The sequence below is a fragment of the Phyllobates terribilis genome, unplaced genomic scaffold, assembly GCF_046119375.1.
Source record: "Phyllobates terribilis strain yellow unplaced genomic scaffold, ASM4611937v1 Scaffold_1__5_contigs__length_1240528914, whole genome shotgun sequence".
In the NCBI taxonomy this organism is placed as follows: domain Eukaryota; kingdom Metazoa; phylum Chordata; class Amphibia; order Anura; family Dendrobatidae; genus Phyllobates; species Phyllobates terribilis.
Genome location: NW_027362761.1, coordinates 306054552 through 306081252, shown reverse-complemented (window position 1 = coordinate 306081252; position 26701 = coordinate 306054552). Strand labels below are relative to the sequence as shown.

Below are 26701 nucleotides of genomic sequence, written 5' to 3'. Positions count from 1 at the left end.
TGCTTTGCTAGTCACACTGTTGGGGATTTATTCAAAATTGAAGGCATACTGAACCAGCATGGCTACCACAGCATCTTGCAGTGGCATGCTATTCCATCTGGTTTGCGTTTAGTTGGACCATCATTTATTTTTCAACAGGACAATGACCCCAAACACACCTCCAGGCTGTGTAAGGGCTATTTGACCAAGACGGAGAGTGATGGGGTGCTACGCCAGATGACCTGGCCTCCACAGTCACCAGACCTGAACCCAATCGAGATGGTTTAGGGTGAGCTGGACCGCAGAGTGAAGGCAAAAGGGCCAACAAGTGCTAAGCATCTCTGGGAACTCCTTTAAGATTGTTGGAAGACCATTTCCGGTGACTACCTCTTGAAGCTCTTCAAGAGAATGCCAAGAGTGTGCAAAGCAGTCATCAAAGCAAAAGGTGGCTACTTTGAAGAACCTAGAATATAAGACATATTTTCAGTTGTTTCACACCTTTTTTGTTAAGTATATAATTCCACGTCTTAATTCATAGTTTTGATGCCTTCAGTGTGAATGTACAATTTTCATAGTCATGAAAATACACAAAAATCTTTAAATGAGGTGTGTCCAAACTTTTGGTCTGTACTGTAGATCACTCTGTTTGTAATGCCTCTATATGAGTTTCACTTTTTGTATTGAAGAACTGAAATACATTAACTTGATGATATTCTTATTTAGTGAGATGCACCTGTATATAGACAGATAATACGTAGATAGAGGGATTGATGAGTAGATCCATTGGTAGATGGTAGGAGAGGGGTGAGGCTGCCCCAGCTATGGCACCAGAAGGGTGAGGCTGCCCCAGCTATGGCACCAGGGGGGTGAGGCTGCCCCAGCTATGGCACCAGAGGGGTGAGGCTGCCCCAGCTATGGCACCAGAGGGGTGAGGCTGCCCCAGCTATGGCACCAGAGGGGTGAGGCTGCCCCAGCTATGGCACCAGAGGGGGTGAGGCTGCCCCAGCTATGGCACCAGAGGGGTGAGGCTGCCCCAGCTATTGCACCAGAGGGGTGAGGCTGCCCCAGCTATGGAACGAGAGGGGTGAGGCTGCCCCAGCTATGGCACGAGAGGGGTGAGGCTGCCCCAGCTATGGCACAAGAGGGGTGAGGCTGCCCCAGCTATGGCACGAGGGGTGAGGCTGCCCCAGCTATGGCACGAGAGGGGTGAGGCTGCCCCAGCTATGGCACGAGAGGGGTGAGGCAGCCCCAGCTATGGAACGAGAGGGGTGAGGCTGCCCCAGCTATGGAACGAGAGGGGTGAGGCTGCCCCAGCTATGGCACGAGAGGGGTGAGGCTGCCCCAGCTATGGCACGAGGGGTGAGGCTGCCCCAGCTATGGCACGAGAGGGGTGAGGCTGCCCCAGCTATGGCACGAGAGGGGTGAGGCAGCCCCAGCTATGGCACGAGAGGGGTGAGGCTGCCCAAGCTATGGAACGAGAGGGGTGAGGCTGCCCCAGCTATGGCACGAGAGGGGTGAGGCTGCCCAAGCTATGGCACGAGAGGGGTGAGGCTGCCCCAGCTATGGCACGAGAGGGGTGAGGCTGCCCCAGCTATGGCACGAGAGGGGTGAGGCTGCCCCAGCTATGGCACGAGAGGGGTGAGGCTGCCCCAGATATGGCACGAGAGGTGTGAGGCTGCCCCAGCTATGGCACGAGAGGGGTGAGGCAGCCCCAGCTATGGCACGAGAGGGGTGAGGCAGCCCCAGCTATGGCACGAGAGGGGTGAGGCAGCCCCAGCTATGGCACGAGAGGGGTGAGGCAGCCCCAGCTATGGCACGAGAGGGGTGAGGCTGCCCAAGCTATGGAACGAGAGGGGTGAGGCTGCCCCAGCTATGGCACGAGAGGGGTGAGGCTGCCCCAGCTATGGCACGAGAGGGGTGACGCTGCCCTAGCTATGGCACGAGATGGGTGAGGCTGCCCCAGCTATGGCACGAGAGGGGTGAGGCTGCCCCAGCTATGGCACGAGAGGGGTGAGGCTGCCCCAGCTATGGCACGAGAGGGGTGACGCTGCCCTAGCTATGGCACGAGAGGGGTGACGCTGCCCTAGCTATGGCACGAGAGGGGTGAGGCTGCCCCAGCTATGGCACGAGAGGGGTGAGGCTGCCCCAGCTATGGCACGAGAGGGGTGAGGCTGCCCCAGCTATGGCACGAGAGGGGTGAGGCAGCCCCAGCTATGGCACGAGAGGGGTGAGGCTGCCCAAGCTATGGAACGAGAGGGGTGAGGCTGCCCCAGCTATGGCACGAGAGGGGTGAGGCAGCCCCAGCTATGGCACGAGAGGGGTGAGGCTGCCCCAGCTATGGCACGAGAGGGGTGAGGCTGCCCCAGCTATGGCACGAGAGGGGTGAGGCTGCCCCAGCTATGGCACGAGAGGGGTGAGGCAGCCCCAGCTATGGCACGAGAGGGGTGAGGCTGCCCAAGCTATGGAACGAGAGGGGTGAGGCTGCCCCAGCTATGGCACGAGAGGGGTGAGGCTGCCCCAGCTATGGCACGAGAGGGGTGACGCTGCCCTAGCTATGGCACGAGAGGGGTGAGGCTGCCCCAGCTATGGCACGAGAGGGGTGAGGCTGCCCCAGCTATGGCACGAGAGGGGTGAGGCTGCCCCAGCTATGGCACGAGAGGGGTGACGCTGCCCTAGCTATGGCACGAGAGGGGTGAGGCTGCCCTAGCTATGGCACGAGAGGGGTGAGGCTGCCCCAGCTATGGCACGAGAGGGGTGAGGCTGCCCCAGCTATGGCACGAGAGGGGTGAGGCTGCCCAAGCTATGGCAGGACTATCACCCTGTGGAATGTGACTAGTAGGAGGGTATTTTCTGGGACTTTCTTTAGGTCAGCCATTAGCCTTTTCCTGGGGGACAGTGGGGCATTCCTCCGTGTGGGAACAGATCACTGTGGATGTGGACTACCGTGTGTCACTAAGTGAATATGCTTATTATTCCGGGAGGGGTAAGAGTGGGGGGGTCAGCATGTGCGGGGTCTCCCAGGCTGCTCACAGGGGCGGGTGGGGGGAGTGCTCACAGGGAGGGGGGACCGGGGGGCGGACACAGATTCTCAGCCTGGGGGGGGATCAGACACAAAGAGGCTGCGGAGGATCCGGTCACAGCTACCCCAGTGTCCGGTGTGGGGGGGGCTCCGGTATCCGGTTGGGGGCTCTCGGTTTCCGGGGTTGAGAAGCAGATTGGAGAGCGCGGCAACACACCGGGAACCTGCACCGGGGCTCCTGAAAGCATCGGCCCGCGCAGCGCGCACCCGCGGAGGGCAAGGGGAGGAGCTACGCGGGTACGCGCACCAGGTGACATCACCCTGAACCCCGGATAGATTGTAGGGGGCCCTGCAGAGACCCCTCAGTAAAGGTTGTGCTGCTGCTGCACACTCAGGCCTTCCTATAGAGTGCACCTCCCGCAGTCACTGTCTGCCCCGCCCCCTGAGCAGAGCTGCGCCCCCACATCCCCACAGCTCACCAGTCCTGCAGGACAGACATGGACACCCCGAACACCTGAGTATTCCTGCTTATTGCCTGTGTTGTTATTTTACCCCCATGTTAGGAATGTGGGTATTTTTGTTAGTGACAGGTGACCCTCCTGCAGCGCCCCCATCATGCCAGGCTCTGTGCCCACTAACTATGAAACTAGTCAAAGTCCAGGACTGTGCAGCATTGTGTGCCCAGCAATGTGCCAGGACACACTGGGTTATGTGGATAATTCACATCCTGCCACATCTGGTTCCATCACGTTTAACCCTTTTAGTGGCGTTAAGAGGGTGTTTTGCGGTCTGTGGCGTAGCGTGGGTTGCCAGCACCTGGGGGAAGGTAGGTGTTTAGCACCCCCCAGCCTTGGCACAGCCACGTCCTCCAGTTCAGTACTGAGCCCTGTATCCCCCTAGCACTTGTATCTTAAGAAAATACTGATGTTTGCTGTTTTTTTCTACTTTTTGCTGAAATCCGACAGAAGATTTTATAAAAAAAAAATGATTACCCTGTCCCTAAACCTAGCCCTAGCCTGAACTATTGTGCCCGAATTGAAGTTGGCACACAGGGCAAACAGCCCCATAGCTTCCCCATACTAACCATTGCTTGTTTTCAACTTAAAAAAAAAAAAATGTGCCAATGGGGTAAGACGTATTGCCGGATATATATGAAGTCTTGAAGAATGGACATCTCTTACCAGATTTTGCCACCTAATCTGAGAGCAGCATAATGTAAATACAGCGACCCTGATTCCAGAGATGTGTCACTTACAGGGCTGCTGCTGTATTTTTAATAACATCGCTGTTTTATCAGCTGCAGATTATCATTAGAGGACAAGTAAACCTTCTGCCATGTCGTCCTCCATATTCATGTAGAGACCTTGATTCCAGCAATGTGTCACTTGGCTGCTTAGTGTGATAAAATCACTCATTTATCATTAGAGGACTATTAAACCTACTGCCATGTAGTCCTCCATGTTCATGAGCTCTGTATAACTCAATCTTCACCACTGATTGGCAGATTTCTGCCTATGCACAGTGTACACAGAAAGCTGCCAATCAGTGGTGTGGGCTGGGTTATACAGAACTTGGCATTCAGAGAACTGGTAGATCTGCAGCAGTTAAAACAATGGTTTTTATCAAAACTACAGCAAGCAGCCCAGTAAGTGATACATCTCTGGAATCTGGGTTTCTGCTCCTGATGAGGTAGCAAAAACCTGTTGACAGATTCCCTTTAATCTTTAGTATCATGTCCTGGTTAATCTAAATGTGATTTCTTCTTCAGAACTAATTCAATGACCTTATTGCATTACTTTCCACATGCTCCCTTAGGTCTAGAATTATATGACTTTGGATCCACATCCTATTAACGATGGAGCGTTTGGCAGAGGGCTGCGGGCCATCATGCTTCACCTATCAGGTGCGTCAACACAGCTCTGATGTCCTCAATCAACTCAACCAGCAACGCAAGAGTGGTGGGCGCTTTTGTGATGTGATACTACGTGTCGGAGAGGATAGTTTTCCTGCCCACCGTGCCGTTTTAGCTGCCTGCAGTCAGTACTTTGAGTCTGTTCTGGGAGATACAGAGGGTCCAACTCCCCGAGAGCTTGAAATGCACACAATCAGCTCCAAGGTTTTTGGAGACATTTTGGACTTTGCATATACCGCTCGCATAATTATCCGACTGGAGAGTTTTCCGGAGTTGATGACTGCTGCCAAGTTTCTACTAATGCGCTCAGTTATAGATATTTGCCAAGAAGTCATCAAACAGTCCAATGTCCAAATCTTGGTGCCCCCTGCTCGACCAGAACTCATGCTTTTTCGATCTGGGGCTTCTGACCTTGGCTTTCCATTAGACATGACTAATGGGACTGTTATGAGTGGCTCGGGTATTGCAGGATCCTTGGGGGATGATGAAGAAGATTCTGTTCGTCCAGGTCCAGCTGTGCCAAGTCAAGCTTCTCTTCTAGCACTTGGCGCGTCCTCACAAATACTACCGTCTCAGTACCAAGTGGGAGTACATGGACTTGGAAGTAAACGAGGCCGTGGCAGGCCGAGGAAACCCAGTGTTTTAGACTCTGTTCTATTTGGAGCAGTGGGTGGCTTGCGGGAGACAGGTGTACTTCCTTGTGGACTTTGTGATAAAGTTTTCACAGATCCTATGCGACTGCGCCAGCATGAAGCACAGCATGGAGTCACTAGTCTACAGTTGGGTTATGGAGACATACAAGCACCTCGCATTGGAGAGAATGGGCTCACCCAAGATGAAACAGGGACTCCTAGAAAAAGGAACCGAGCAAGAAAACAGGTAGCTTGTGATTTGTGTGGGAAGATTTTTCGAGATGTGTACCATCTTAATAGACACAAGCTGTCTCACTCTGGGGAGAAGCCATATTCTTGTCCTGTATGTGGATTGCGGTTCAAGCGTAAAGACAGAATGTCCTACCATGTCCGCTCACATGACGGTTCGGTTGGGAAGCCTTACATCTGTCAGAGCTGTGGAAAAGGATTCTCTAGGTGAGTCCAGCCAGCATGGATTTTTGGGGCACTTCTGATACAATTTGGCACATTTATTAATAGTTTGAGATGAACAACACTCCATAAAGGGGAAAAAACAACTAGTATATAAATTGCACTTGTATCTTTATACTAACACACATGATCCCACACTTCTGGCTCATTCCATTTGATGAAGATGCTCTATTGCTTTACTGGGATCATTTAAACTATATTTACTTAATAATAATTGTGACTGTATGGTTTTTGCACTTTATCTTTTTTATATAATGCAATCTACCATACATAAATATATGGAGCTAAATATTTACCAAAATAGCACTGTCATTGCTCTGCTAAGTCAACAAGTACAGAATGTTATTGTAGATGATGGCTGGCTAACGGGCCACATGGTGTGAACGGCCTGTGAGAAGACTCTGAAAATTTGCAAAGTTGTGACCTCCAAAGTGAGTGCATTCGGCGTGCTGAAGTTCTTAGAATGCCTTTGTCTTGGAACGGCGGTGCTTTAAACAATGGGTCTATATCTTATCCAATAAGGGGAGTCCTGTCAGCCCTAAAAAGATTATTCAAACCAAACACAGTTGCTTGGTACATCCTTGGTATGGCTAAGCAGTTCAGTGCCTTTCCCACCTACTTGTTTTCCATCTATATCTGCCCTCCAACACACCTCCCCCCACTTCATTGTCAGCTCTGGCTTTATAGGACCCAGAGGAGGGCGGAGATAGAAGGAAAACAAGAAGGTGGGAAGATGCACTGAAATGTTTGGTAATGCCAAAGGTGCACTGTCATTTTGTACCGACAGTCTCCCTTTAAGAACTGCCCAAAAAGTGTTTCTTTGCTGTTAAAGTGGTTGTCCATTACTCGGACAACCCCTTCTGAATCCGTATGTTTTTTCCCCCAGTGCAATAATAACACTTACGCCACAGAATACTATCAGTATTTGGTCAGTATTTTTTCTCATGACTGGGAGCCAAAACCAGGTGAGGAACAATCAGAGAAGAGATATAATAGAAACAAGTCACCAATTCTGCATTTATCACCCACTCCTGGTTTTGGCCGAATACTGATAGTGGGGCCGTGGCCTTATATTCATCTCCGGTGCTGGCACCGTTCCAGCAGTGTCAGCACTGTTTCTCCCAGGGCTCACGTGACATTATGTCACATGATCCCTGCGGCCTATCAGCGCTGGCTTTACTCTCTCCACCTTAGGGCGTATTGCATACATCCGAAGAAAGTGAGAGAACAGCAGCTATCATTTCCTCCAGATGTAGATGAAGTGGCTGCTGATTGGCCGTAGGGCTTGCGTGACATAACAATGTCACATGAGCCTCGGGAGAGATAGTGCGGACACCGCTGGATCGGCGCCAGTACTGGAGGTGAGTATAAGTATTATTATTTTACTGAGGGCAAACATACGGATTGAGAAGGGGTTGTCCAAGTAGAGCAGTGTACGCAGCACCCCTAAATCCAGTGGGGCTGTACAGCATTTGTTCTTTGCTTCTTGCCACCTGACCCTAATATTGTCTATTGAAAGAGGCTAGTAATGTAGTAGCTTGCTAGGGCATTACTAGTATTACCAGCTTTAGTTTTCTGTCCCATACTATGCACAACACAAGCTACTTTATTTGATGAAAAGCATATAACTTCAGAAGGAAGAGCCGTGCTATTAAGACAAATTTCAGAAGGCATGCATGCACGGTTCAGATGAAAGGCTCTGTGAAGGGGAGGGGTGCTGTGGTTAGGTGGCAGAGTTTTACTAAGATCTATAGAAAGTACTTTACATTCCGGCCATTCATCCTCAGGGGAAACGTCGCTTTTAGGTTTCATTATAGAAAACTAACAGAGCTTTAGTGTTTGCTCAAGGCTGCTCCTATTTCACCTTTAAAATGCTGACCTGCGTCTTCCATAGAGTTCTTATGTGTAACATCTGCTTTGCAATGTATACGTTTCATGATGAAAACTTTATTTTAGATTTATACGATACATGGAAATTATAAGAGAATGAACGGTGCTATATCGTGGCTGAGTGCAGATATTTGATTAGATGTGTACATTGTGATTAGTCTTCCCTGTTGTTTGCATATCTGACTGCACTTGTAATGGAAGTTGTTTGCATGAAAAATAGTCAGCTCCCCACACCCCCTTTTTCATTTGCCCATGGGACGCCATCTCAGAACGTGTGCACTAAGGGCCCCCACCCAAATGGAGGATTGCAGCCTGCATTCACTGATTGGTCAGAATGACATAGGGAGGGATGCCAGAAGAACTACAAAGACACTCTCCTCCCCATCAGGAAAATGTGGTGTATGGTATACGCTCCTCCATGCAAAGGACAGAGGGACACAGAGATATAGGGGAGGGTGTTACAGAAGGGCTGCAACTTCACTGAGCATGTATGGTGTATGAGGAGACAGGCAGTGGGGAAATACCCATAATATAATCATGTGGGCACAGTATATTGGTGTGCTTTTATTTTCTGCTTCATCTGCCAGAATTTCTAAATGTCATGTCTTGTGGCATTACTATAATAACAAGTGTCAATGACAAGTATTTTACCCTCTCCTATCTATCTACACTGATCTCTTACCACGGCAGCTGCCATGTTTCACTATGCGGCACAGCAGTGGTCAATTATTAACCTTAGTTCCAAATATTAACCAGATTCCCAATTCATTGTGGGGTTATTTTTTTTTTTTTGCTTCCTGCTAGAAATTACCGTGACTGATGCCATTACATACCTCCTGACAGGGACATATACTGCAATTTTTATTTTGCGCTAAACGTGTACCTAACCTTGTCAAGTCTTTTGTATGCGCCCACATAAAAGCCTATGAGGTTTTCCCACACTGTATGATACCTCTTTCATGACCCCCACAGTGCCAACCACACATAGTATGATGACCCCACAGTTCTCATTAAATAGACTGTATGATGCCCCCACAGTGCCCACCATGAACACTATATGATGCCCTCAGAGTGCCCACTACTCTCTGTGAGTGCCCTCACAGTGCCGATTACATGCTATGATGCCCACAGTGGTCATCACACTCATTATAATGCCTCACAGTCTCCCACACAGCATGATGCCCCCCACACATTATGAAGCTTGCACATTGACCCTAAACTCAAAGCATTATGCCCCTACATGCCACAACACACATTATGATACACCCAGTGCCTCCACACATTATGATGCCCACAGTCGCCACACACAGCATGATGCCCCCATATTGCCCCCAACATACCCTCCACACAGTATAATGATCCCACGCACAGTATGATGCTCACCTACACAGTATAATCCCCTTCACACAAAACATAATTTTCCCATAGTCTTCCCCATAGACTGCAAGACGCCCCCACAGTGCAGTCCCACGCAGTATAATGCCCCCAGTCCGCCCACGCAGTATAATGCAGTATGAATTCTCCACAGTGCCTCACACACAGTATAATACCCCGCAGATGAATTGCTTACAGAGGATGCATCTCACTTGTCTATGTATCCTTTCACTTCCCTGCTGCTCTATGCTGCCCAGTCATGTGACCTGAGAATGTCACGTGACCTGAAAGTTCTTGCAGGTCCGTCAGTCTCTTGAGATGGAATGGCACAGCAGAGATCAGTGGGCTTCATGCTCTACCATTGTGAAACTGCATCTGTGTCCTCAGGACATACCCCGACTTCTGAGACATCAAGACAGCTCCTGCAGCCCAAATTTAGGACTGTCCCACTGGAACTCGAAAGTTGGGAGGTATGCCATTGGCCAACTTCCCCCTTGTAGCTTGTTTGCTTTACATGCACACATGGCAAAGCATGGGCATGGAGCCTGTATGAGAGCACACGAGGTCCATAATCCACTAACTGCCTGATAGAGCAACCTATTGTGCCCTGAAAGCAATGCTTCCAGGAAAAATGTGCCATACCTATAGAACGTGTTATGCGATGGAACATATCAAAGGAACGGAATGGATGTCTGTGGATTCGGAATAACAATACATGGCTGTGTAGAAGCCCAGTTTTCCCCAGATAACATTAGAGGCCTGGTTTTGGAGTTGGTTAGTGGTTGCGGGAGAGAATTGATGGAGATTTAAATTTAGAAAAGGACAAATGTTTGTACATTTACCCTATGTCTGATGCATCTGCTCGTTAATATGTTTTGCCACAGTGCTAATTTATGTGCGGAAAATCCACAAAGTAATTTAGTACAAGCTAAGTGATAAGATTTTAAAAATCTCATCCACATGTTGTGGATATTTTATGTGCATAAATTGACCTGCCGTACAGATTTTTAAATCCACAGCATATCGATTCTTTGTAGATCTTCATTGTGGATTTACCCTTTGCAATGCACAGGATGAAATCTGCAATAAGTAACACCTACAGGTTTTGCTGCAAAAACTCTGGAAAATCCATCAAATCCCCTACATGTTCAGGTACCCATATAATGTTGTAAGGTTAGGTTCACACAGCATCTTACAGTTCCAGCAGAGTGGATGGGATTTGTAGAAATCGCTGAGTTTATGTGTGGATCTTCCCCATAGAATTGCATTAGTATATTTCTGCTGCGGAAATGCACTATGAACAAATGTAAGGCTATGTGCCCACGATGCAGAAATGCTCCGGATTTTTCCTGAGCGTTTCTGCATCTACCTGGCGAAAAAACGCATTCGGATTTTACATGCTTTTTTCCTGCCAGGAACATGTGGAAGTGAAGCGTTCTTCACATGCATTTCCGCAATCGGGTTGTCAAGCGCTTTCCAAGCGATTTTAGCATCACGTGGGAAAGTGCTTGACAACTTGGTCACACTATATAAATCCATGCAAACGGCATGGATTTATATAGTGTGACCGTAAAAGAATTGTACCCGGGTTTGGAGAAGAGGAGACTGTCCTTCAGACCCGGGTACCATAGTACCTGTACAAAAAAGAATAAAATAAAAAATATACATTATACTTACCTTCTGATGGCCCCCGGTGGCCTTATCCGATGCGTCTTGGCTTGCCGGCAGCTCGCGGTAGACTAAAAGGACCTGCCATGACATAATTTAGTCATGTGACGGGTCACGTGACTGCCGTCAGCGGTCGCGTGACCCGTCACATGACTAAATGACGTCATGTCAGGTCCTTTTTAGACCATCGCGAGCTGCCGGCAAGCCAGGACACATCGCCGAGGAGACCGGGGGCCATCAGAAGGTAAGTATAATGTATATTTTTTATTTTATTCTTTTTTTTTACAGGTTCTATGGTACCCGGGTCCTTAGGAGAGTCTCCTCTTCTCCAAACCCGGGTACCATCCGAACATTGAAACGCATGGAATCCGCATATGCAGATGCAGTGATGCGGATTCCATGCGTTCCAATGCAAGTCAATGGCGGCGAAAACGTCGCGATTCCGCAAAATAATTGGTAGCGCTGCGGATTTTTCCGCAATGATAATCCGCAGTGGAAATTTCCGCAGCATGTGCACAGCACATGTGGATTATCATTGGGGAACATTGCACACCTTCTACCAAGCGGGTTTTAAGTGTTTCTGCAGCAGAAACGCTTAAACGCATAGTGGGCACACAGCCTAATCCATACAGGATTGCATAAATAAACTTTAGTCAAAGCCAAATACCATGAAGTATCAAAAATATAGCTGCAAAAAAAATACAAATGTTTTTGCAGAATTTTTCACAGTGTTTTATGAAGCATTTTTGGTGAATAAAACATGTACTGTACACAAAGCACACATGTAATCCTTTTCCCCAAAAAAAACGTGCAAAAATCAACAAAAACACAGCACAATGGACATTTCTAATGCAGCGTTTTTACAAGAGATCAGGTTTTAGCTGCCGAAAAAAAAAGCAGCAAAAATGCTGTGTGTGAACAAGGCCTAAAGATGCATGTGTTACATGGAAATTTTATTGCAGATTTTCCCCTATACATTGCAAACAGTGAATCTGGAATGAAAATCCACATAAAGAACAGACATGCTGTGGATTTAAAGCAGTAATTTGGCTCTACTCCCCTTTTGCATTAGTGGATGAGCGAGGCTGGTGACAGATATCTGCCGGCTCGCACACTTAAGTCGGGTATTGTGCATCTGTCTTAAGTGTCCTATTAAAATCATATCTACCTGTTAAACGCTGCAGAAAATCTGCAACAAATCTGCAACATGTGCATGTACCCCAAGGGGGAAAGATGTGCTTAACATGCCTAGCACCTTACATATTATGTCGTATGTGCTATTTTGATAATTTTTGTTACAATGTTTCCTGACAACATGGTACAACACCAGTGTCTGTCTGCTGGAGATTTTCTTAGGGTGGAGTGTTTTGGCAATTCCTTAGTCCTAGGACATGCACCCTCATGAGGCCACAAGTTTTGGAGATGTGAATATCCATCCCCTTCTGTATTTGGGTAAAAAAGTAACCTATCGTGTTTGTATTACTAATGCATGATATCAGCTTTTGCTATTCTGACTTTTACATCTGTGTGATTTGTCTTTCTTTACAGGCCGGACCATCTGAATGGACATATAAAACAAGTTCATACATCAGAGAGACCCCACAAGTGTGAGGTATGGGAAGGGGGCTAATGATTACAGTAGGGAAAGGTTGTTGCTGGTTTATATAATGCTATAAGCACACTGTCACAATTCTCCTGTATTCTCAGCAGGAGTGTGCGATCATGTGACTGCAAGTGTGCGATTTGGCTACTTGTGGTCACGTGCCGACTAGATTCTCATCCGCTTCTTCTATTGAGAGAAGCAGATGAGTCTAGTCGGCAAAAGTCACCATACTTATGCAATTCACCTACTTGCAGTCTCACGACTATCCACTCACACTAACAATACAGGGCTATCTTCAGTCACATACAATGACTGGAAATTTGTCTACAACCCAGAAAACCCCATAAGCTTTTATGTTAAAAATACTGAAATAAGCCCCGAATAATTATTGCATTTGTGCCTGTTTTCTTCTGTAGTTTTTCACCAGTTTCTCATTTGTGCCATATTCATCTTTCCGTTAGCAAATTTTTTGAAGTCTATTTTATGTTTTCACCTGTATTTCTTTTTCTTATCTTTGCCATTGTAAGTGGAGTTTAAGGTTTCCAGATGTTTTTGCCCGATTCATCATTTGCAACTTTACGAAAAGTCTCAATATGTGTCGCCAATCAACTTCAGTATCCCCGAAGTGTTTTTATGTATAAAAGAAAATTTTGCAAAATGTGCAACTTTTTTGCTGACAATCACAAAAAAGATAAAAATAAAAACAATTTTAGACTTTGCACAAAAATAATGAACCATGCGCGTCACTTTGAAGAATTTTGACGCAAAAAAAGATCACTGAATACAACAAGACAAAATAGAAAAGTGAAATGCAAATGATGAATTAGTCTTTTATCTGCACTTTATGAGAGCTATATTAAAAGCTATTAATGGAATGATTTAGGCTGGTTCCTTATTAAATGAAAAAGAGATAAATTATGCAGTGACATTTTTTATTTTTTTCATTTAGCTGCATATATTTGAGCCATCACAGATCCAGCAGTTAAAAAAACAATAGCAGTTGTTAGCTGGTGTAACTGAGGATTACAGTAAGGATCAGTCTGCAACATTTACAGTCATGGCCGAAAGTGTTGGCACCCTTTAAGTTGTTCCAGAAAATGAAGTATTTCGCCCAGAAAATTATTGCAATTACATATGGTTTGTTATACACATGTTTATTTAATTTGTGTGTATTGTAACAAGACAAAAAAACTGAGAAAAAAAGGCAAATTGGACATAGTGTGACACACAACCTCAAAAATGGGCCGGACAAAATTGTGGGTAAACAACTCTGTTTCAAGCATATGATGCTCGTTCAAACTCACTTGTGGCAAGTAACAGGTGTGGGCAATATGAAAATCACACCTGAGACCAGATAAAGAGGGGAGAAGTTGATTCAATCTTTGCATTGTATGTCTGTGTATGCCACACTAAGCGTGGAGAATAGAAAGAAGATAAGAAAACTGTCTGATGACTTGTGAACCAAAATTGTTAAAAAATATCAACAATCTCAAGGTTACAAGTCCATCGGCAGAGATCTTGATGTTCCTTTGTCCATGGTGCGCAATATAATGAAGAAGTTTACAACCCATGGGACTGTAGCTAATCTCCCTGGATGTGGACAGCAGAGAAAAATTGATGAAAGGTGGCAACTCTGGATAGTGGATAAGCAACCCCAATCAAGTTCCAAAGAAATTCAAGCTGTCCTGCAGGCTCAGGGTGCATCAGTGTCAGCACAAACTATGCGCCGACATTTGAAGGAAATGAAACGCTATGACAGGAGACCCAGGAGGACCCCAAGATGACCTCACTGCTGACGCAGAGACATAAAAAAGCTAGACTGCAGTTTGCCAAAATGTACGTGAGTAAGCCAAAATCCTTCTGGGAAAGCGTCTTTTTGACAGTTGAGACCAAGATAGAGCTTTTTGGAAAAGTACATCATTCTACTGTTTACCAAAAACGGAATTTTACCTACAAAGAAAAGTACAGAGTACCTACAGTCAAATATGGTGGAGGTTCAAAGTTGTTTTGAGGTTGTTTTGCTGCCTCTGGCACTGGGTGTCTTGACTGCTTGCAATGCATCATGAAATCTGATGATTTGGGTCGCAATTTAGTGCTCAGTGTCAGAAAGCTGGATTTGCCTCCTAGGTCATGGGTCTTCCAGCAGGACAATGACCCCAAAAATACTTCAAGAAACACCCAGAAAGGATGGAAACTAAGCACTGGAGAGTTCTGAAGTGGCCAGCAATGAGTCCGGATCTAAATCCCATTGAACACTTGTGGATAGATCTTAAAATTGCTGTTGGGAGAAGGCACCCTTGAAATATGAGAGACCTGGAGCAGTTTGCAGAAGAAGAGTTTTCCAAAATTCCAGTAGAGATGTGTAAGAAGCTTGTTGATTGTTATAGGAAGCAATTGATTGCTATTATGTATTCCAAAGGGTGTGCAACCAAATATTAAGCTGAGGGTGTTAACAATTTTGTCTGGACCGTTTTTGGGGTTTTGTGTGAAATTATGCTCAATTTGCCTTTTTTTCTGTTTTTTCGTGTAGTTCCAATACACTCAAAGGAAATAAACATGTGTATAACAAAACATGTGGAATTGCAATCATTTTCTGGGATAAATACCGTATTTTTCAGATTATAAGATACATTTTTTTTCCCAAAAAAATTTTGGAGGAAAATTTGGGGTGCGTCTTATAATCCGAAGGTAACTTACTGGGAACAGGGCCGCAGCGGTGAAGCGGGGTCCCAGAACTCGTCTTTTGAGATCTCAGTCGGCGCATGTGCTGCCTCCGGCTGCCATTTTCCTGAAAACCACCACAGGGAAATCAATGGGAAGGGGACTTCTCTCACCGCCAACATCTTCTGAAAGGCCAGGGCCCGCAGCCTCACACTGCCGGGACACCCCCTCCTCCTAGCCGGGGGCCCGCAGCATCGCCCCACTTCTGCTGCCGCTGCTGCCGGACTCTATCAGCAGCGACCCTGCCTCCTGGGATCCCGCTCCACCACAGCGACCTCTTCTCCCTCCCCCCCCGGTAACCTACTGTAAAACCATCATTTTATTTTAATTTTTATTTTCCTCCCCAAAATTTGGGGTGCGTCTTATTGTCCGCTGCATCTTATAGTCTGCAAAATACGGTATTTAATTATCTGGAACAACTTCAAGGGTGCCTACACTTTTGGCCATGACTGTATATGGGCCATACAGTGGGTACGGAAAGTATTCAGACCCCTTTACATTTTTCACTCTTTGTTTCATTGCAGCCATTTGGTAAATTCTAAAAAGTTCATTTTTTTCTCATTAATGTACACTCTGCACCCCATCTTGACTGAAAAAAAAAACAGAAATGTAGAAATTTTTGCAAATGTATTAAAAAAGAAAAACTGAAATATCACATGGTCATAAGTATTCAGACCCTTCGCTCAGACACTCATATTTAAGTCACATGCTGTCCATTTCCTTGTGATCCTCCTTGAGATGGTTCTACTCTTTCATTGGAGTCCAGCTGTGTTTAATTAAACTGATAGGACTTGATTTGGAAAGGCACACACCTGTCTATATAAGACCTCACAGCTCACCGTGCATGTCAGACCAAATGAGAATCGTGAGCTCAAAGGAACTGCCCAAGGAGCTCAGAGACAGAATTGTGGCAAGGCCCAGATCTGGCCAAGGTTACAAAAGAATTTCTGCATTACTCAAGGTTCTTAAGAGCACAGTGGCCTCCATAATCCTTAAATGGAAGAAGTTTGGGACCACCAGAAGTCTTCCTAGACCTGGCCGTCCAGCCAAACTAAACAATCGTGGGAGAAGAGCCTTGGTGAGAGAGGTAAAGAAGAACCCCAAGATCACTGTGGCTGAGCTCCAGATATGCAGTAGGGAGATGGGAGAAAGTTCAACAGTCAACTATCACTGCAGCCCTCCACCAGTCGGGCCTTTATGGCAGAGTGGGACGAAGGAAGCCTCTCCTCAGTGCAAGACATATGAAAGCCCACATAGAGTTTGCTCAAAAACACATGAAGGACTCCTAGATTATGAGAAATAAGATTCTCTGGTCTGATGAGACGAAGATAGAACTCTTTGGTGATTAATTCTAAGCGGTATGTGTGGAGAAAACCAGGCACTGCTCATCACCTGCCCAATACTATCCCAACAGTGAAACGTGGTGGCAGCATCATGCTGTGAAGGTGTTTTTCAGCTGCAGTGACAGGATGACTGGTTGCAATTGAAGGAAACATGAATGCGGCCAAGTACAGAGATATCCTGGATGAAAACCTCTTCCAGAGTGCTCTGGACCTCAGACTTGGTCGAAGGTTCACCTTCCAACAAGACAATGACCCTAAGCACACAGCTAAAATAACAAAGGAGTGACCATTCTTGACTGGCCCAGCCAGAGCCCTGACCTAAACCCAATTGAGCATCTCTGGAGAGATCTGAAAATGGCTGTCCACCAACGTTCACCATCCAACCTAACAGGAACTGGAGAGTATCTTCAAGGAAGAATGGCAGAGGATCCCCAAATCCAGGTGTGAAAAACTTGTTGCATCATTCCCAAGAAGACTCATGGCTGTACTAGCTCAAAAGGGTGCTTCTAGTCAATACTGAGCAAAGGGTCTGAATACTTATGACCATGTGATATTTCAGATTTTCTTTTTTAATAAATTTGCAAAAATTTCTACATTTGTTTTTTTTCAGTCAAGATGGGGTGCAGAGTGTACTTTAATGAGAAAAAAAATTAACTTTTTAGAATTTACCAAATGGCAAATATGAAAGTGAAAATTGAAAGGGGTCTGAATACTTTCCATACCCACTGTATAGTTAAAAAAATATATAGCTCTTCATACAAAGAGATTGAAAAATAGTTACTTTCCAAAAATAAGATTGTTATTAAAGCGACTCTGTCAGGAGTTAAAAATTATATCGAAGTCAGTCCCTTTAGTAAAGAGGATGCTTACATACAGTTTATTTTCCACAGATCTTGCTCCTTAGCTGCTTTTTAGGTCATTTCCATTAGTGCAGAGCAGTGATCTGTGATTACAATTTAGCGTCAGCGGCCTCGTGTAGTCTGGGGTATTCTGAGACACATCTCTGTCTTATAGGTTATCATTTCTGACGTCATCTAAAAATATAACTGCTGATATTTCTGTTTCAGACATGTAATGCTTCCTTTGCTACACGGGACCGATTGCGCTCACACTTGGCATGTCATGAGGATAAAATTCCATGTCAGGTGTGTGGGAAATACTTAAGAGCTGCTTATATGGCTGATCATCTGAAGAAACACAGTGAAGGACCTAGCAACTTTTGCACCATCTGTAACCGAGGTAACTACAGGGTATATCCATTGTAAGCAGTATATCATGTCAGGAAATTGCTCATACATTGAAGTCTTTGTGTGTGTCTACCTTTTACTGTTCTTTGCTGAAACAGTCCTCATTAAGTTTGTAGTATGTGTACATAATGTCGGTTAATATGTGGGATTTTCCCATAGATCTGTCCATATTTTAAATCAGGAAAACCAAACTATAAATCTGGTCTAAGTGTAGATCATTTCAATTTTAAGTAGATTTTCCATAATAATAATTTATTTCTATAGCACAGAACTTTACAGTGTAGAGGGCACATGTACAATGTCAGACATTACTGCGTAACACAGAATTCAGCAACTCTGACGAGAGTAGTGAAAGCCCTGCTCACAAGAGCTTACTATCTATAAGGAAATAGGGGGGATACAAAAGGTAAAAACTGCTTGTGTTGTATAGGTGCAGCCATTATTATGATTAGTAAGGAGATTCATTTAAAGCTGCATGAACCGATCATCAGCCCCTGTCTGTATATGTCCAGATACAAAGTGCTACTGAGTGCATGGAGGCTGTAGGAACAGATGATAGGAAAGACCCGATTGTGATGAAAATTTAGGAAGGGAGAACAGGGAACAGTTAAAATAGTGAGTTTGTTATAGGCCTGTCTAAAAGATCTCTTTTTAGGGCAAGCTAAAAATGTGGAATACTGGGAATTAATTGGATTGATTGTCTGGGATACTGCATTCCAGAGAACTGGTGCAGGATGAGAAAAATCTTGGATATGGGAATGGGAGATTCAGATTATTATTTATTCTGCTCACTTATATAACACATATATTCTGCAGTGCTTTACAGACATTATAATCACTTTCCCCATTGGGACTCACAATCAAAATTTCCTATTCCCCTACACCTTTGAGTGTAGGAGAAAAAAAAACCATGCAAACATGGGGCGAACATAGAAAGTGGGATTTGATCCCACGGCCCCACTTCTGCAAAGCTGCAGTGCTAACCTCAAAGCCACTATGCTTCATGAAATGTGGATTGTGGAGGATGATAGCCTTAGATTTAGTTTCCGTGAAAACTAACCGCTATTGATCTGCGAATGCAACTAAGCACCAGAACAGATGCACTGCTGTGCCTGGCTAGGCATTAAAGAAGCATTTGTTCACCTGGCCAGTCTGGTTCCTGAGGGCTTCGACCCCATCAGTCACGCAATGTAGGCCACCAGTATGTTTTTGCAGAATGCCCTTTTGATAGGTTTTCTGGATTGATGTAAATAAATCGTAATCATTGTCCAGTGATATGCTGTACTCTTTGTTTTTTACCTTATTAAGATCTTTGCTTGCTGTTAATATAAAAAATAAATGCATTTGTTGCTAAGCCTAAACATCTGTCTTGATAATATTCTTCTCAGACAGATGCCCAGCTTACTAAGGCGTATTGACACGCATTTTTGTGATGTGCTATTCATCTGAGTGGGGTTTGCAGAAATTCATGCACAAGCCTGTCTGGTGATTTTTGCAGCACTAGCTGGATATGGCAGAGGGAGAGCAGATGTGCAGAATTAAGGGCTCCTTCACGCCTCACTGATAATTCTCATATGCAAAAAATGGTCCAAGTTTCATCAGTGTTTTTGATCATTATCGGACTAGACGTGCTTTGGGCAGAACACTCAAACCGAATGAATCTGAATGAGCCCTTAATCCTGAATGGATTCCTTGGAGACCCAGTCACAGTCCTAATTACTCCTTTAGTACAGGCTGATCAATAACTTTGCCTGGCTTCAGATAAGCGTATTTCACAGTCCGTATAAGGACCATAATGCACTGACAGATCACTGAACCTGGCCTTAATGTGTGTACAGTGTAGGATGTAGGGTAAGCGTGATGCTGTCCATCTCTGCATGGGGTCCTGTCCAGCTTTACTCTGCTTTTTACTCAGAAATCTTGCTCCCAATCATGCAAACCTCTATATTGCAGGGCTCAGCTTCTCTGCCTCTAGAACAGGGGTGGGGAACCTTTTTTTCTGCCAAGAGCCATTTGTATATTTATATCATGCTTCGTGGGCCGAACAAAATTATTAACTTGAAAATGATCCTGCTATATTTAGTCAAACATTTAATCAACCCTCCACTAATGTGACATGATGTTAGGTGGTACGGATGATGTTTCTACTAGTAACTGCTTTTCCAGGTTTGCGTCGTTCTGGAGTGCAGGCACCTCTTTGCAATGATAAGTTTTGTAAAGAACTCGTAGCAGTAAGTTGTACTGAATACAGATGTATATTACACTGCATTACAATACTGGTATATTACACTGTAGGTCTCCTCACAGTGCGAAATTCATCACTGCTCATGTTACATTTTTTGAACTCAAGCAGTGGAAGATCTGCTGTATATATCACATAGGGGATACCGAGACTGCTGTATATACATCACATAGGTGACACTGAGACTGCTGTATATACATCACATAGGAGACCCCAAGACTATTGTATACACCACATAGGAGACACCAAGAATGCTGTATATACATCACATAGGAGACGGAGACTGCCAAATACATCACATAGGAGACCCAGAGACTGCTGTATATACACCACATAGGAGACACCGAGACTGCTGTACATACAAAACATAGGAGACACCGAGACTGCTGTACATACATCACATAGGAAACACCGGGGCTGAAGTATATACATCATAGGAAACATGGGGGATGCAGTATATACTTCACAGGAGGAGGCACAGGGGCTGCGGTATATACATCATAGGAGGAGGCACAGGGGCTGCGGTATATACATCACAGGAGGAGGCACAGGGGCTGCGGTATATACATCACAGGAGGAGGCACAGGGGCTGCGGTATATACATCACAGGAGGAGGCACAGGGGCTGCGGTATATACATCACAGGAGGAGGCACAGGGGCTGCGGTATATGCATCACAGGAGGAGGCACAGGGGCTGTGGTATATACATCACAGGAGGAGGCACAGGGGCTGCGGTATAAACATCACAGTAGGAGGCACAGGGGCTGCGGTATAAACATCACAGTAGGAGGCACAGGGGCTGCGGTATGTTCCTCATAGGTGGAGGCACAGGGGCTGCGGTATATACATCACAGGAGGAGGCACAGGGGCTGCGGTATATGCATCACAGGAGGAGGCATAGGGGCTGCGGTATAAACATCACAGGAGGAGGGACAGGGGCTGCGGTATGTACATCACAGGAGTAGGCACAGGGGATGCGGCATATACATCACAAGAGGAAGCACAGGGGATGCGGTATATACATCACAAGAGGAAGCACAGGGGATGCGGTATATACATCACAAGAGGAAGCACAGGGGATGCGGTATATACATCACAAGAGGAAGCACAGGGGATGCTGCTGTGGTCGCATTGCGTGCTAACTCTGACCAGAAAGTACATCCTGGCACTGGCTAGGACGTAATCTTTCATTGCACGTGATGCAACTTTCAGTAATGAATGCTGCATGTGCGTGCTCGCGCTCACAGAGCAAGAAGAAATTAAGGGGTTGTCAGCCATCAAAATGCAGCTGTCAGCCCGACAATCTGCCCAGGGACCGCAGAAAAGGCCTAAGGTTCCCCACCCCTGCTCTAGAACATACCTGGTTTGTAATAGGCCAGCATAAATCACCTGACAGGTTAACTTTTTAAATGGATTATCCAATGGCATTCACTTCCACATCAGAAGTGATTAGTGCTGATGACGTGACGACCCAACACAACTGCCGAGACACGAGCTCGACACCTGCCACCTCTCAGTAGATGTATAAGGTTGTAGCATCTTTGGCACTGCTCACTTTGGTTATGGAAGTGAATGGTGTCCGAACAGGGCAGGTCTTCAGCCTCGGGCTATAAACAAGAATGCTTACATTTACTGAAAGCAAGCAGAGATCATAGGCTTTGTAAGGAATTGAAACAAACCATATTACAAAGTTGTAAGCATTTTCATTGTACAGCGTAAAACTGGAAAACCCCTTAATAATAAATTGTTTGGCAACTGTGATCATGTGCACTGTGTCATTACAACGCACATTTCCAGTAATCTATAGAGTTGTATTATAATGACTTTTTTTTTTCTAAACTTGGAAGCAGACATCTTGTTTACCAGGAAGAAACAGAGCTACAGTGGCTTGCAAACGTATTCACCCCCTCTAGGCTTTTTACCTATTTTGTTACATTACAACCTGTGTTTAAATATTTTTGTAATCCTAAAAATCAAATAACTAAAAATTGGCATGTGCATATGTATTCACCCCTTTTGCGATGAAGCCCCTAAAAATTTCAGGTGCAGCAATTACCTTCATAAGTCACATGCTTAGTGAAAGGAAGTCCATCTGTGTGCAATCTAAGTGTCACATGGTCTGTCAGTATATACACACCTTTGCAAGAGGCACCACTAACCAAACAACGCCATGAAGACCAGTGAGATCTCCAAACAAGTCAGGGACTAAGTTGTTGAGAAGTACAAGTCAGGGTTGGGTTATATAAAAATAAATAAATAATCCCAATCTCTGGTGATTCCCCAGATCACCATCAAATCCATTATCCTCAAATGGAAACCACATGGTACCACAAAAAACCTGCAAAGAGAGGGCCGCAAGCCAAAACTCTCAGTCCGGGCAAGGAGGGCATTAATCAGAGAGGCAGCACAGAGACCAAAGGTAACCCTGAAGGAGCTGCAGAGTTCCCAAGCAGAGACTGGAATATCTGTCCATACGACCACGATAAGCTGTACACTCCATAGAGGTGGCCTTTATGAAAGAGTGGGCAGAAAAAAGCCTTTACTTACACGCAAAAATTGTTAGGCTCGCTTTGAGTATGCGAAAAGACATATGGGAAACTCCCCAAATGTATGGAGGAAGGTGCTGTGGTCAAATGAGATCAAAATTTTACTTTTTTGCCACCAAAGTAAACGCTATGTCTGGCACCAAACCAACACAGCTCATTACCCCAAGAACACCATGCCCACATTGAAACATGGTGATGACTGCATTATGCTGTGGGGTTGTTTTTTGGCAGGAAGGGACAGGGAAAATGCTCTGAGTCAAGCGGAAGATGGATGGTGTGAAATACAGGGATATTCTTGAGCAAAACCTGTTTCAGTCTATCGGTGATTTGAGACTGGGACGGAAGTTCACCTTCCAACAAGACAATGACCCAAAGCATACTGTTAAAGCAACATTCTAGTGGTATAAGGGGAAACATGTAAATGTTTTGGAGTGGACTAGTCAAAGTCCAGACCTTAATCCAATTGAGAATCTGTGGTCAGACTGGAAGATTGCTGTTCACCAGAGGAAACCATCTAACTTGAACGAGCTGGAGCAGTTTTGCCTTGAGGAATGGGCAAAAATCCCAGTGGCAAAATGTGGAAAGCTCATACAGACTTATCCAATGTGACTTGCAGTTGTAATTGCCACAAAAGGAGGCTCTACAAAGTACTGACTTTATGGAGGTGAATAGTTATGCACACTGAAGTTTTCAGTTATTTTAACATAGTAACATAGTTTTTAAGGTCGAAGGAAGACTAAGTCCATCTAGTTCAACCCATAGCCTAACATGTTGATCCAGAGGAAGGCAAAAAAAAAACATGTGGCAAACACTAAGCTCCACATTGGGGAATAAAATTCCTTCCCGACTCCATATGACAATCAGACTAGTTCCCTGGATCAACGCCCTATCAAGGAATCTAGTATATATAACCTGTAATATTATACTTTTCAAGAAAGGCATCCATGCCCTTCTTAAATTTTTAATAGTGAATCACTCATTACAACATCATGCTGCAGAGAGTTCCATAGTCTCACTGCTCTTAGAGTAAAGAATCCCCGTCTGTGATTATGATTAAACCTTCTTTCCTCCAGATGTAGAAGATGCCCCCTTGTCCCCGTCTCTGGCCTCAGAGTAAAAAGATCAGTAGAAAGGTCTTTGTACTGTCCCCTCATATACTTGTACATAGTAATAAGATCACCCCTAAGCCTTCGTTTTTCCACAGTAAATAACCCCAAGTGTAATAACCTGTCTTGGTATTGCAGACCCCCCCAGTCCTCTAATAGCCTTGGTCGCTCTTCTCTGCACCCTCTCTAGCTCAGCTATGTCTTTCTTATATACCGGAGACCAGAACTGTACACAGTATTCTAAGTGTGGTCGCACTAGTGACTTGTATAGAGGTAAAATTATGTTCTCCTCATGAGCATCTATGCCTCTTTTAATGCATCCCATTATTTTATTTGCCTTTGCAGCAGCTGCCTGACACTGGCCACAAAACGTGAGCTTGTCGTCCACCAATACACCCAGGTCTTTTTCAGTTACAGTTTTGCCCAGTGTTTTATAATTATACATTTTATTTCCTCTGCCCAAGTGCATTACCTTACATTTATCCCCATTAAAGCTCATTTGCCATTTATCAGCCCAAGCTTCTAGTTTACATAGATCCTCCTGTAATATAAAATTGTCCTCCTCTGTATTGATTACCCTGCAGAGTTTAGTGTCATCTGCAAATATTGAAATATTACTCTGTATGCCCCCTACAAGGTCATTAATAAATATGTTAAAAAGAAGGGGGCCCAATACTGACCCCTGTGGTACCCCACTGTTAACTGAGACCCAGTCTGAGTGTTTTCCATTAATAACCACCCTTTGTTTCCTATCACTGAGCCAATTCTTAACCCACATACATATATTTTCCCCTATCCCCCTATTTTGTCCTATTTGTTGTTTGATTCACAATAAATAAAAAGAAAACCAAATGTTCACAGTTGTAGGCATGTTCTTTACATTAACTGATGCAAACCCTCAAATCCGTGAAATTCCAGGTTGTGAGCGTCTAGGGACTGCAGGCGCCTACCCAATCCCTGGAACTAGGGGCGCCCTAGTATATCCTGGTCCCCCGGGTTACTCCTGAAGGTGGAGACGCCGGGTTCTCGTGCCTTGCTATGCTGCTAAATAACACCCTTATCTGTCCCCCCCACAACCCAGGGAGGTGGGAGCCCGAAGTGTAAAGAATTGCACTAACCAGACAAACCAGGGAAGACTGACAGGGATAAATGAAATAACAATCATACAAAATACACTCACCAAACAACAGAGTGGAACACAGGGAAGATATAGGTAGGAGAAACCAAATAGGAGAGGATGAGGAAATACACACAACCAAACTCCAAGCAACAATCTCCTGAACAAATCTCTAAATACCTACTCCAAACACCTCCAGCTTCTAACCAGACAGTAAGAACTAACACTGGCAATTCTTAAGTGCCAGAGGTGAGCATATATAGCAGAGGGGAGTGGCCAACACTGAACAGCTGAGATAATCCAGGTTGGAAAGCTTCAGGAGCTTCAACTGAACAGATTAACCCTTGCACTGCCAGCAAGGAAAAAACCCTCACTGTTTAATAAGATGCTGAGGCAGTTCTAACCAGTGCAGGAGTTTGTGAAATCAGACTCTGCGATCTTCTGGCCCCTCTCTGCTGCAGTATCCCCGTGACAGTAAGGTAGCAAAATGAAAGAAAAAAAAAATGCTAAGGGGGTGAATACTTTTGCAAGCCACTGTATTTAAGGCTCTGGAAAGGAAATTAAATAAATAGATACGGCAGGAAAAAGAAAAGCAGCAACCAAGAAATCACACTAATTTGTTGCTATAAGCAATTTGTATTATTTCCATTTGTGGTAGCATATTCCCGGAACCCCCACTGTCTCAGTTTTCTTAGGCTGTGGCTACATGCCCGCTTGGCCGCTACACGGGTCGTGCAGCCAAAGCTCGATGTCTTCCGCTGTTACATTGCAGCATAATGCAAGGGAATGGAGTCGCATTATGGTCCTGCAAGATACCATGACTGCGACAAGCAAGTCACAAAAAGCTAGAACCAGTTAGATCTTTTGCTCCTTGCTTATGGCAGTCGCTGCACCTTGCAGCTCGTATTGCGACTCCATTCACTTGCATTAGGCTGCAATGTAGCAGCGGCATACAGCGATCTACGGCTGTGCAACCAGTGTTGCTTTATAGCGCCAGCCTAGAGCTGGTATATAGGGCTTTGTACAGAATGGCAATGGATCAGAACTAAGAGGGTCATCCTCCCCAAAGCTTTCGCTTGGAAAATGTTTCACTGGTTTGTTCTTGCAGAATCCATGCCCACTCTTGGCACAAATAACACATCGCTCGTATAGATCCGTATTGCACCATCTGAAAGACCAGTCATATTTCTTGTGTAGAAATTATGTGAATTGAAAGTTAACATTCTGACAAGCTCAAAATCTTGTGAAATTCTGACTATTTCTACCTAGCCATGCAGATGAAGGCGATGCAAAAGACATTTGTGAGGTACCTGAGCAGTCTGCATATCTTTATGTTGTAAGCAGCTGGAGGTCTGTCTGTGGCAGCATCTTACCTGCTTTTATCTTGTTTAGGTTTCTCCTCTGCCTCATACTTAAAAGTCCATGTAAAAACACATCATGGCGCCCTCCTCAGCGCGGGCCCTCACCCGCCGGACTCCGTCCCAAACGGTGCAGCGCTGTTCCACTGTGTCCGGACCTGTGGCGTGAAAGGCAAGCGTTGCACAGCCGGCTGTCCGTGCAGAGGGGGGCGCATCCGTCAGCTAGACTGGGTTGTTAGTTATTTAGTTCATTGTGGTTGTACACATTAGGGACTAATAAACCATGGACCATTAATGCATACAGATGTGCAGAGTAATAACTAAGCGACTTTCACACTAGTGTCACAGGCCCACTTCATCATGTAGTTGTTGCTCCTGATGGCCAGAATAGCGTGGCCTGCAAATGCCAGTGTGAACAAAGCCTTAGACTGCACAAACCTAACTTTATAAAGATCTAAAAACGTATATATTTT

General features: G+C 45.2%; 1 protein-coding gene and 1 long non-coding RNA gene across 8 annotated transcripts in view; one reads left to right on the top strand and one right to left on the bottom strand.

Annotated features, from left to right (window-relative positions):
* LOC141258710 (uncharacterized) overlaps positions 1 to 3628 on the bottom strand; it is a 38885-nt gene extending 35257 nt beyond the window's left edge. The window contains exon 1 of the long non-coding RNA XR_012318332.1: positions 3478 to 3628. This is a non-coding gene — a long non-coding RNA (uncharacterized lncRNA). The remainder of the gene's footprint in view (positions 1 to 3477) is intronic.
* The window catches only part of PATZ1 (POZ/BTB and AT hook containing zinc finger 1), a 28560-nt gene continuing 4913 nt past the window's right edge, over positions 3055 to 26701 (top strand). Inside the window, exons 1-5 of one of the 7 annotated variants that reach the window (XM_073673689.1) lie at positions 3055 to 3295; positions 4820 to 5998; positions 12494 to 12557; positions 17680 to 17851; positions 26263 to 26400. In XM_073673689.1, coding sequence (XP_073529790.1) covers positions 4854 to 5998; positions 12494 to 12557; positions 17680 to 17851; positions 26263 to 26400 — 1519 coding nt within the window. In that variant the 5' untranslated portion in view covers positions 3055 to 3295; positions 4820 to 4853. Of the gene's footprint in view, positions 3309 to 3387; positions 3517 to 3552; positions 3825 to 4813; positions 5999 to 12493; positions 12558 to 17679; positions 17852 to 26262; positions 26401 to 26701 lie in introns of those variants that run through there. The other 6 variants (XM_073673670.1, XM_073673717.1, XM_073673680.1 and 3 more) reach the window with 6 other exon arrangements.